Source organism: Myodes glareolus, chromosome 14 (genome assembly GCF_982192425.1).
Source record: "Myodes glareolus chromosome 14, mMyoGla1.1, whole genome shotgun sequence".
Classification (NCBI taxonomy): Eukaryota; Metazoa; Chordata; class Mammalia; order Rodentia; family Cricetidae; genus Myodes; species Myodes glareolus.
Window position 1 is genome coordinate 32,393,083 of NC_142039.1, and position 13,169 is coordinate 32,406,251.

The window sequence follows — 13,169 nt, forward strand, 5'->3', positions numbered from 1 at the left end:
TTTTGGGTCTGGCTTACCTCACTCAGTAAAGCGTTTTCTATGTCCATCCATTTGCATGCAAAATTCAAGATGTCATTGTTTTTTACCGCAATGATAAGTATCCTGCTACTGAAAAATGAGTCAGTGTCACAACTCCTGCTTTTGACTTACATTGGCCTTATAGAGTCATCAGTCGGAGGAAGAATTGTTGTCCCAGCCTGGAGATTTCTCAGAAGAAATTGAGGATTCTCAGTGCTGTAGTCTGAAACTTCTGGGCGAGGAAGAAGGTTATGAAGCAGACAGTGAAAGTAATCCTGAGGATGGTGACGCCCACGATGATGGTAAAATGTCTCTGATGCTTGTGGTTGGATTGCCGTCAGATTGTAAGTTAGCAAAATGGTTCATTGTTCCCCTACCCAGTGGCCTTACAATTTTAAAAAGGCATTGTATTGTCATTTTATTTGATCATCACATCACATCTGCCATTTGAATATGTAATTTCAGCAGTGGGATCAAAACTATGAATATAATTTCAGTGAAAGAGCCCTTACTTAACAAGCCTAAAGCCCCAGATACTATTGATCCATTACTCTGTAAGGAAAACAAAACAAAACAGAACAATAAACTTTCTTGTCTAAAACAAGTAAATGCCTAAGAGTCAGGATGAAGGAGAAAGTCCTTGCTTTCATACACCTTTCTGCAGGAAAGAAAGGTGATATCCAGAAGTAGACAGCACAAGGAAAAGTAGGTGATATCAGTCATTGGCTAGTCGGAGCAGCCCTTTCTTTCTTTTTTTTTTTTTTTTTTTTGTATTTTTCGAGACAGGGTTTCTCTGTAGTTTTTGGTGCCTGTCCTGGAACTAGCTCTTGTAGACCAGGCTGGCCTCGAACTCACAGGGATTCGCCTGCCTCTGCCTCCCGAGTGCTGGGATTAAAGGGGTGCGCCACCACCGCCCAGCTCGGAGCAGCCCTTTCTTCAGAGGTGATATGTACATTGAAATCTCATTGTCGGTGACATCCAAGGGTGTTACAGCAGGTTCCTTTTATCATTTCCTGTAGACTAGCCTGTCCTTATGACAGAACTGTGTTGCATGTGATCTTTTGTGCTGGCAGTGCAGCTTGGATAGAATGGAAAAGATGGTCTGTTTGCTTGTTTTATGTTGGCTTGACACAAGCTAGAGTCATTTGGTAAAAGGGAACTTCAATTGAGGAAATGCCTCCATCAGATTGGCCAATGGACAAGCCTGTAGTGCATTTTCTTAATTAGTGTTGTGGGAGAGCTGAGCCCATTGTGGGTACCACTCTTAGGCAGACGGTCCTGGGATGTGTAAGAAAGCAGGCCTGCAAGCCCCATATGAAGAACAAGGCAGTAAGCAGCACTCCTCCATGGTTTCTGCTTCTGTTCCTGCCTCCCAATTATTTCCCTGAGTTCTGGCCTTGTCTTCCTTCAGTGGTGGAGCATGAACTGAGAGTTGTAAGCTGAAACAAACCCTTTCCTTCCCAGCTTGCTTTTTGTAGTAGTGTTTGATTACAGCAACAGAAAATCTAACTAAAACAGATTATTTGAGCTAAAAGATTTTGTGAAGGCTCTTTCTTTTCAGACACTGGCCTTGGGCTTTCCCAGCACTGTTAATTTTTTTAAAAATATACAGTAGTTTATTTTTGCTAGGAATTTTTTCTTTTTCATGGAAGGAATAGGAATAACCACTGTTTTTAAAATTTATAGGTGTAATGGACCTATAGTCTGTGCTTTTTGAAAAAAATATTTGTTTAATGGTAGTTTTATCGTAACCTAGGTATAACTTTGCAGTGTTCAAACTCGGGTTGTAGGTAATGCTTGTATGGCAAGTGCCTTTAACTTACTGAGTCATCTCACCTGCCTAATTGATTTTATCTTTTATCTTTTGAGACAGTCTCTGACTGAACTTAGAGCTTGCTGATTCTTATTTAGCTGACTGGCCAGTGAGCTCCAAGGCATTCACTTATCCTAGGCCTGGTATCACTGATTGTTGGCATAACACCCAGTTTTTTGTATGGGTACTAAGAGTCTGCACTTGGGTTCTTGTGCTTTTGCAGCAAGCATTCTTCCCAGCCCTCATATAAGCGTTTTTAAAGAGTGAAGCAGACCCTGTTAAGGTCAGTCAGTAAGAAAGTCATAAGAGGATTTCAACACACCGAGCCTACCATTACCACAGAAATGGGGCAGATAAAATAAACTATACTGTGAGTTAGATATTTGGGGATCAGAAAGTTTAGGATTATTTAAACGTAATTTAAAAAGAAATTATTTAAATATAATTAAACATAAAATTATTTAATTTTTCAAAATTTAAGTAAAAGAACTTTTCTCTGCTCATGCAGCAGGTAAGAGATGTACTAGTTGAATCAGTATTTATCACACTTATGCTCCAATTTTTCCAGTTGCATCAAAAGAAGGTATTAAATCTATAACACATGTTTATGAAAATTTCTGTTGACAATATTTGTAGTTTCATTGAAGATCAAAACTACTTTCAAAATTAAGCTATTCACAAGACTTGATTGTTCAAGATACAAACCTTAATTAACATTAAGGTTGCAGGAAAAAGCTTTGTGAACATTTTATTTAAAAAAGCACAGTTTTCATGAAGTGTTCTTAGTGATGAGTTATGGTTGAAATATTCGGTGTTTGGGAATAAAACATTCTTTTTTTTTTTTTCCTTTTTCAGGAGTAGAATTAAAACCTGAAGCAGAAAGTTTCAGTGTATCGATTGTTCCGAACAACTTACTTGAAAACCTCACTCACGGAGAGATAATATACCCCGAGATTTGCATGCTGGAGTTAAATTTGCTCTCTGCTAGCAAAGCTAAACTTGATGTGCTTACTCATGTATTTGAGAACTTTCTGAAGATTGCCAGGCAGAAGGAAAAGAACATTTCTCTGCTCATGCAACAGGTAAAAGATGGACTAAGTTAAATCAGTATTTATCACACTTATGCCCCAACTATTCATTTCCACATATATAACCCAACTTTTCTGAAAATTATTTGAGATTACTTATCTTTTATTCTGCCTTCAGTATGTTTTGACTTTCAAGTGATTTTCTAAAATCACCTTATTTTGTATTTCTCTAATAAGTAACATAAAATCAATTTTGTCAGTAGCTACACAGTAATGTATCTTGAGAACAGATCTTAAAGCTTGCATTTAATCCTGCAACAGTATTCTTTCCAGTCATTTAAACACATTCTCTCTCCCTTTCCCCCCTTACACACACACACACACATACACACACACCCTTATGAAATAATGTATCATGACATTGCAGTTGTATTGTGCTTTTATAAAGTTAAACGTTTAATTTCTTACGTTTCATTTTTTAATCTTTAGGGAACTGTAAAAATTCTTCTAGGAGGGTTCTTGAATATTTTAACACAAACTAATTCTGAGTTTCAAGGTGAGTTGAACCTGGTGGAAGGAAATAGCTTTTTAATTATTGTGATTTTGTATGAAGAATTAATGTTTAATGATTATGGCTTCCACTAGCATATTGCTCTGTGCTTTCAAAATTTTTAAATGTATTGTCTTATTTGTTCCTCACACTCACGCAATAAAATATAAGTATTTTTATCTAATAGAGGGAAAATGTAGATTCCAAGGCCTGAAGTAAGTTGTTTAGTAACTCCATGGAGATTGTAGCCTGGTATAGACACTGTACTGCATCATCTGATGTTCTCTTCTCTACTCAGTACTTTCTCAGACATTTCAGAAATTCATAATGAAAATTGATGTGATTCTGGCCACAGTAAATCTAAATTATAGTGGAGGATTAAGGCTTATATATGTGAAATGTTAATTTGTATTTGTATAATGCTTCCTTCCTCCAAATTAAATTCACACACGTTTGTCAGGAATACCCAATATTAGTATTGAATCCTCTAGAGGATACCATATCAAAGGCTTTGTGATGTCTGTGTCTTATAATTAGGGGTGTTAATTTTAATCATTTTAGGTTAAGATGGTCTACCAGGTTTCTTTATTGTAATTTGTAAGTATCTTATGGGTGGCAACTTGAAAGTATGTAAATTTCTCTTTTCTCATATTTAAGCCTACAGTTTTTTTTTAGCATATCCAGTTTTTCCTAAGTTGTTACCTAATGTCCTCTTCTTAATCAAAGAGCTCTTCTAGGATACTTTATAATCAGTTGTCATATTTTCTTGCTTTTGTTGCTATGTCCTTTCTTTGAAGTCTAGGAAAGACTGGTCCATGATCACAAAGATTTATTATTTCTAAAAATATTTTCTCCTCTCCATATTCTTTGCTCTTTTTATTTTTCTCCATATGAATTGTAATCTTGGGCTTTAAAGTTGGATCCCACCATGACTCTTATTTCATGGACTTCTCTTCATTTGTATTATGTTTTGGGAGTTTAAAAAAATTCTATTCCAACATTTTATCCAGTTTTTAATTTTGTCAATTGCCCTTTGTCTTAGTTCCTTTTCTGTTCCTGTGACAAAACACGATGACCAAAGCAACTTATAGAAGAAAGCATTTAATGGGGGCTTGCAGTTTCAGAGGGTGAATTCATGATCCTCATGACAGGGGACATGGCCCTAGAAGAGTAGCTAAGAACCTACATCTGGTCTACAATCAGGAGGCAGGAAGAGGGAAAACTAACCAGGAAAGGTGTAGGCTGTTGAAATGTCAAAGTCCACCCCCAGTGACACATCTCTTCCAACTAGGTCATACCTCCTAATCCTTCTCAAACAGTTTCATCATACATATGACCCTACTAGGACCATTCTCACTCAAGCCACACCTGTTTTATAGTAAAGAAGTCCTTTGGCTTGATTATCTTTTGTTTTTTAAAATTTTTGTTTGTGTGTATATGTGCATGTCCATTTTCTCAATCACACAGAAACCTGTCAGGTTTTTTTTTTTTTCTGTGTGATTTAGTAATTTTTTAAAAATTTTTTTTTTGGGACTTTCGCATTCCCAATCCCATTCATTTCCCAGTCTTTCCATGTCCGTCCTCCACCCTTACAGCTCCCCCCAAATTAAAAAAAATTATTTCTCCATTCATTCATTTGTCTTAGTGGCCTTGGGATCTGCAGTATGTCACACAATAGATCCTTTTGCCCAAACAGCTTTACTTGCAAAGGGTCATCACAGTGAATCATTGGTCTGGTTCCAGTCCTCTGGCCTCTGGTTCACCATCAATACTGGAGCCTCACTGAGATTATTTTTGGATAGCCTACTTTTTACTCCAAAAAAATCATGGAGATCCTGGGGTTGTTTCTACAGGACCAGTCGCTTTAGGTGCTCCAGCAGGTCATAGATGGTGTAGATGTTGGAATGAGCCAACTCAAAGCCCTGAATGTGGTCTTGGGTGGTAGCTGAGTTGGTCAGTCTAGGCCTCTGGGATACCCCTCCCACACCAGTCGAGGGTCAGGGCCAGCTCTCCATTGCAAGGACAGGCTTGGGGGCCAGTCCTCCAAGGGCCTTGGAAGGTTGGGGTCAGCTTTCTCATGCTGATGTCTTTGAGGCCAGTTCGGGATGGGGGCACCTCTCCCGCTGAGGCTGGCAAGGGGAAGCCTGTCAGTTTTCGAACTAAAACAACAACAACAGCGAAACCTAAGAAAACTTTGATTTCGTTACTTTTCTATTCAAAACCTTTAGTAGACTTACATTAATTATCCGAGGGTAAAGTCCATGCCAGTTTCTTGTCTCCTTGCAAGCTGCCCTCTCAGAAATGCTTCCTCTTCCACTATTCTGTCTGCTCATTGCCTTTATGAAACAGGTTACTTAAGAAGGATTTCTAGTCTTAAGCTCCAGTCTTTTAAGATACATCTTAGGTTTTGCATCATATTGTTTTTGTCATGTCTAAAGTAGAGAGAATAATTCATATTTTCTGTTTTGGAGTAAGGAGCAGCTGAGGCATACATGTAATGATGTACTTGAAACACTATAAAATGATCTATAAAAATACTTATTACTTTAAAGAATTTTAATGAATTAGTGTACCATTGCTTTTGTTTATGCTAAAATCTTTAGTAGAATAAAGAACATAATTAAAATAAATAGCTTGTGGTATTTATATAATTTTGCTATTTTTTATTTCTGTCATTTAATTTTCAAGTATTATGTGATAGTTATAATCTAAACAATCTGTTGTTTTATTAGTGGTGGTTCATTTGCCACTAATTATCTCGCTATTTTCTTAGCAGTATTTATGATTACTAACTAGATCATTTATAATCATTCCACATGAGAGAATAGTTTATTTCTTTCAATGAAAATTGTTTATCTCTTCCTTTAATTAAATGTTACTGGTATTAATTTTTTTCCTCTTTTTAAAATTTAGCATGCCAGAGAGTATTGGTGGATCTCTTGGTATCTTTGATGAGTTCAAGAACATGTTCAGAAGAGCTAACCCTTCTTTTGAGAATATTTCTGGAAAAATCTCCTTGTACAGTAAATATGCTAGAATTTTTACATTTTCACTAATTCTTTAATAGAATGTATTTTTACCAATTTGTAAATCACTAAACTCTTAATATTGTAACTACTATTTAGCCAGTTCCATGTTTTATGTTTGATAGATTCAGTTTTATTATCTGTATATATCTTAACCATTTCACTTTGATTTGGACTAACCAGTAACCTTTAGTCCTCTGTCAGCTCCAACCTTCATGCTTGGGAAATGCTATGATTTTAATTACTAAAGAGAATTTAAGTATGAATAACAACAATCATCCTGAATTTGTTCTTTTTCTAAAGAATCATTATCTGCTTTTTCCTTCCCATTACTGTATAGTTCAGTGACTCTTAGCTAGGAAACCCGTTTTTTATAATGCAGCCTTGACTGGAAGAGTCTGCAGATGAATCTAGAATGTGGAGACTGCCCTCTGTGAAGCAGGATGACTAGAGCCCTGTCCACTTCACTGCCTGCCTCCTCACCCGCTGTAGTCACCAGTGCGGGCTACTGAGGGCTGGCTGTATGTTGATGGATTGTTCCTGAAGCTTGTCTTGAGCACACTTCCCCTCATCATGGTCAACATTAGAAATTACTTTATGCATGAGTAAGGCATTGCACTAGGCTAATCTTTTATACTTTCTAATTTAGCTGTTTTGTCGTTGCTCTTCTTTTAATTAAATGTACATTTCAACATTCTACCTCTTCCTTTTTTTGTATTCCATTTAAACTAAAAAACCTTAAAACTTTACTTTAGTCCCCCAAAAACAAATGATAGAAATTTTCCCTGGCTAGGGAAAAAAATGACATAACTTGGATAGTAGCTGAGCATTCAGCTTTATGTAGTTGATCATTTAGGAATCTGAGAGCGCGTAAGGTTGTATCCCTCACTTAAAAATATTGGAGTTATGGGACTAGAAAGATGTCTCAGCAACTGGAGTGCTTGCTGCTTGGCACCCACTTCAGGCAGCTCCAAAGGATATGATCCCATTTCCTGGATTCTTCAGGCATCTGCTCAGACAGGCAGGCATGTTTGCATGCACACACACACACATTAATAAATCTTAAAAATAATTTTGAAATACCATAAGAAAGTAATAACCTTGTTTTATAGAAATAATTCCTGATATAATTATTGTATTTCATTTATAATACTTAAAAGCTACTCATAAATATTAGATTTGTACCATAAAATACCAAAATTTAAACCAAATTTATCAAGAGATTATATAATAATTAAATCTCTATATTCTTATCTTAAATAAACCTTAAAATTTTGAAGATATGATAGATATGCTATTTAAATTAAAAGACTACTAATGCAGGTATGTTTGTATTTTTACCTATAACCTGAATTTTGAGATTATTAGAGGTCTGGTTACAAGATTATAAACTTTTACTTGCTTTTTTTTTTTCTCTAGGAAATTCTTCTCCTTGGTATTCGGAAAATTGTTGAAAGTGATTTTACTATGAGCCCTTCGCAGTATCTAACCTTCCCTTTGCTACATACAGCTAGTTTAAGCAATGGTATCTCACCACAAAAGTCTCCTGGGATTCTTAACAGTAAAGCCTTAGGCTTATTGAGAAGAGCACGTCTTTCCCGAGGCAAGAAAGAGTCTGACAGAGAGAGTTTTCCCTCTCGGCTGCTGTCCTCTTGGCACATAGCCCCAATCCACCTACCATTGCTGGGGCAGAACTGCTGGCCACACCTGTCAGAAGGATTTAGTGTTTCTCTGTGGTTTAATGTGGAGTATGTCCATGAATCGGAGAGTGCTTCAGAAAGAGGAAAGAAGGTAAAGAAAAGAAACAAACCATCAGTTCTACAAGACAGCAGTTTTGAAGGATCAGGTATGATGGCAGGGGTCTGATCTGTACACTAAAACTCTTTAAATAGCCATTACATATAGGGATACCCTGTCTCTACAACTGCTGCTGAAGTTAGCAGTCCCATTATTGTAATAGTGTGGGCCCTGCGATACTAGAAAAGGAATAAATAAAACCCTATAGCCACTTTTATTTCAAGTTCTTCTCATTCTGTGTCTTACCTCAGTGGCCTCTTCCTAGTTCCTATTCCTGAACATTTATATGCAATAGTTCTTCTCCAGATTTAGGACAGAGTTCATCAATAATTGAAAAAATACTGTTCGACTGTTTTGAAACTACATCTTGTTTTTGTTCTCTTCTTTCTTAGGCATACAACAGTTTCTTAGGATATACAGAAGGTAGAGGGAATAGTCTTAGAAACTAGTTGTATATTTTTTTTAATCTGTTGAAAATGATGACTGACATTTATATAATCTAATGATTGATAGTGTTCCCATTCTTTAAAATCTGAGCCTTTGGACATGCACTGTGTATTTTAGTATTTCTTAGTTTAATGTAAAGTCACATCATAGTAACAAATAGCTCATCATACATACTCAGGTAGTTCAAGATTTAAGTGGTAAGATGGCATTGGGAAGAATAACCAGCTCTAACCCAAAGCCTACAAACATTTCCATTAGCTGGAGAGAGAGTTTCAGCATCCCTTTGCACTCTTATTCAAAGGTTACCCACCATTCTAAATACTGACCATTCAAGCTCTACAACTTTTTAAAAAAGAGTTTTAATAAGATTATTATATCAGGGATCATACCTTTCTAACAAGGACCAAGTAAATTTTGGTAGTGCAAGGCATTTGTTGATTGTGTGCTGCCTAGACCAGGGTCAGACATATTATTGTTGGGGACCAGCCTCGACAAAAATAACATTTGCCAGGGTAGGGGCATGAAGATTTAGAAATATTAGTGAAGAATATGAAGACGTGTGTGGAAATAATAAAACAGAAAAGCATACAATAGTACTGGGAGGGAGTTCCAGTGAATACTGAAATCGCCCATGTTTAATTTCCAATTGCTTAAAATACCCTAACCCCAAGAGGTAGGAGGAGTAAGATAAAAATTGTTTTAATATGAACAAGGAAATGAACAGACCAGTTGAAGGTTGTGGGGTACATCCATAGTTAAATATTCTGTTGCTAGGACAAAACAAGTCACACTCACACCCTAAACCAAACGTTCTCTAGGCAAACCACCACTCCCTGGGTGAAATCCAATGTTACCTCTTTAAAGGAATTGGAACCTTAGTTGGATCTTTATAGACTTTTGTTTGAGGTAGAAATGTATGTACTTCTCTATTAGCCACACCTGCTGGCAATAGTCTTGAGGAGAGCAGACCTCCCTGATCTGAATCTAAGTGGGACCTTGATTTGAGGTTGAAACCCAATAACCTTGAAGGAATAGAGGTAAGTTCCAACTCTCTGATGTTTGGTCAAGGTGGAAATAGGCTCACATTTTTGGACCTCCACATATTATAGTGGTTCAAACCAAAAAAGCAGAAGCTTGGAGCAGAGTGTAGCTAATTACAGTCCTTCAGCAGTCCTGCTCATAATTGACCTCAGTGATCATGCATTTTAAATCATTTAATAATTTTTAAAACATTGTTTATTACCCACTGTGTTCTCTTGACGTTAACACTAAACTTTTGGAAATATTGCCTGAAACAGGTTCAGACATTTGGGGTAGCTAACCAACATGAATTTGGGGTAGAAACCAACATGAATTGTATTCTTTTAAATTCACTTTCCACACAGTTTTTATGAACTATTTGATGGATGATTCTAATGTTTTTTTCTCACAGAAGGTGATAAACCAGAAGGTACAGAATCCATCAATCCTGGTGACAGACTCATAGAAGATGGCTGTATTCATTTGATTTCATTGGGATCCAAAGCGTTGATGATCCAAGTGTGGGCTGATCCCCACAGTGGCACTTTTATCTTCCGGTATTGATTATCCTTAACTCTTAATAAATAGGTCATGTATTTAAATAATTTATGTAAAAATTATTGAATAATATTTATATGAACAATCTTATTAAATATCTTTAGAAAAAAGAAAAATTAGAAGAACGATTATCAGACAGCACATCAGTTCTATCTGCCAATAGACAGAGAGCAAAACATGGGAAATCAAGTGCTTATGGCATGCAGTAGAGTGACTGGAGTAGTCCAATTGGCAATAGTAGCGTTATCAAATCAGGTGCTTAGGCATCCAGCAGAAATGACTGCAGAGATCATGCTGAAAACAGTCTTGCTGGCATTCCTGGTTGAGAGGTTTGCATGCAGACAGGATACTCTCTGTAAATGGACTTCCAGCTTCCTGTACTACTACAACAACCATTTTTATGCCATGCAATAAGGATAGTAACTTCTGCTGAAAAGTGTTTCTCCATTTAGCCATTTAGCTGTTCTCGAGGGCACATTGTTTTCACTTGAACAGTTCATTCTCCTTTTGCTCTTAAGTGCACAGTGTTTTTATTCTTGTGCTATTTTCTTGTTCTCCTTTTTCCCTATCACAGGGCTAAGGGGCCAACCTGTGTCTGGACAAAATAACATTTTGAGACACACATACTTGGGTTTGAAATGGGGTGTGGTGTCTCTCCTTCCAGAGCCAGCTTCTCAGTCAGCTCAAACAGCACAGGGCAATTTACCAGTTTAGCATATCTTTCTAAAAATAAAAATTAAAGCCAGTATGTTATTTAGATTTTGTTTTATAGATATTATAAATGTTACTAGGTTTTTCCACATACATTTCTCCTTATTCTTTTAGTAAACCTGCAGAGTGAGTTAGCATCCAGTTTATTCTGATATTTAGACATTTATTACAGTATATATTAATTCTTTGTTAACCAATTACTACATTGTAATTTCTAAAATAGACAATATATACGTAAGTACAAAATTATTTTACAAACTGATTTCTAGAAATAATTGCCCAAATTATTAACATCAGCCAGTGAGTCTAATCCATTTTAGTTTATAAATTGAGGAAGCAGAGACCTACTGACTTTCTCACTTTATTTTAAAATAGAAGTGTTCTTTTAATCCCACATATTGAGAATTACAGTTGCAGTGTATATGTTAACTATTAAGATCAGAATTTTCATGTTTTTGACCTGTGATTTTTTTTCCTACAGTGTGTGCATAGATTCAAATGATGACATGAAAGCTGTTTCTCTAGCACAAGTTGAATCACAGGAGAACATTTTCTTTCCAAGCAAATGGCAGCACTTGGTACTTACCTATCTTCAGCATCCTCAAGGGAAAAAGAATGTCCATGGGGAAATCTCTATATGGGTCTCTGGACAGAGGTATTAAACATTCTCAGAAAATATTCTTCTCAGTTACAGTTTTAACTTTTGTCTTCATTCCTGAAACATTGCAGACTAGGTAAAATTTAATATGTACTAAAAAAATTCATATCAAAATTGGACTTTTTTGTTTATTACTTTAAAACATAATAATTCTTCTATGGGAGAAGATTTACTATGGTATATTTCCATAACAAATTCCATGTTGAAAATTGTCCATGAATTCTGCTCTTGAGGATTCAGCCAGCATCAGACTGGAAATATTTGAGAATTGCATCTATGATGAGCATGTGCAGTATTGCCTTCTTGTTATTTTCTTAGCGATAAAATGTAGCATCTATTTATAAGGCATTTATTTTAGGTGTTGTAAGTAACTTAAAGATAGCTTAATATATATAAGAAATTGTATGTAGGTTATATGCATATATGGCGTTGCCTATAAGGGATTTGAGCATTTTCAACTTTGGTATCTGTGGAATGACTGAGACCAACCTCTGGTGAATATCATGGTTTACTATATTTAGGTATGAGGAGCAAGCCCAAAACCTGAGCATTAGATATTTATGAACAATATATACTAGGTAAGTAATTATAGGATATTTAGCATTCTCCCTCAAACCCATATATATTACAAGGATGAATCCATAAGGAATTCTTTAAATTAATTGAATAAGAAGACTTATGCCTAAATTAAATTGAGATTTAAAGAAATTAAAATGACTAGAGAAGAATATAAAGCATTATATCTGATAATAGACTTAGGTCCTAGAACTATGTAAGGTAACAGATTCGGGTACAATACTGCATAACTTTTACCACACAGACTTCACAACCAAGTTAATAAACATTTTGTAGATGATCTTAATGTAAAAATTAACCCTGAATGAACTATGTCCTAGTTTGCTTTCTCTCTCAGGGAGAAAAGGATTTATTTAGATACAGATAACAGTCCATCATTAAGGAAAGTCAGGGCAGGAGTGCAAGGCAAAAACCCAGAGACAGAAACTGAAGTAGAGAACACAGAGGAATGCTGTTTACTCCCATGCTAGCCTCTCATAAATAGCAAAGGACTACCTGCCTAGGGATTTCACATCCCACAGTATAGGTCCTCCATCAATCAACGATCAAGAAATGTCCCACATACTTGCCCACAGTCTGTCTGATAGAGGCAGTTCCTCAATAGATTCCTCCTTCCTGGGTGACTATGCCAAGCTGACAAAACTAACCAGCATATATTATAAGGTACCTTGGATTTGAAAGAATTAAGTGAAGTAGCATGTAGAAAGATGTAGAATTTAAAACTAGTTTATCATGGGAGAGCATTGAAGTGGCTGAAAGAGTCTCAGTTAAGTCGTGAGAAAGAAAAGTGGGTAGACAAGGTGGAAAAGCTTGGCAGGTCTGAGTGCTAAGCTGATAAATATAGTTTTATTTTTTAATAGAAGTCTGTTATGTGTTATATGCTTGTTATATTGCAGGCCTTTTGCTAGGAGCTTTATCTACATTATCTCCTTATCTTCTCATTCAAAATAGATTAAATCATAGAAGT

At 36.1% G+C, this 13,169-nt stretch overlaps 1 protein-coding gene across 1 annotated transcript in view; it reads left to right on the plus strand.

The window, feature by feature from the left end:
- The window catches only part of Lyst (lysosomal trafficking regulator), a 154,363-nt gene that overhangs the window by 45,714 nt on the left and 95,480 nt on the right, over positions 1-13,169 (plus strand). The window contains exons 9-15 of the mRNA XM_048460925.3: positions 164-320; positions 2,687-2,913; positions 3,349-3,415; positions 6,323-6,432; positions 7,855-8,281; positions 10,112-10,256; positions 11,450-11,623. Coding sequence (XP_048316882.3) covers positions 164-320; positions 2,687-2,913; positions 3,349-3,415; positions 6,323-6,432; positions 7,855-8,281; positions 10,112-10,256; positions 11,450-11,623 — 1,307 coding nt within the window. The remainder of the gene's footprint in view (positions 1-163; positions 321-2,686; positions 2,914-3,348; positions 3,416-6,322; positions 6,433-7,854; positions 8,282-10,111; positions 10,257-11,449; positions 11,624-13,169) is intronic.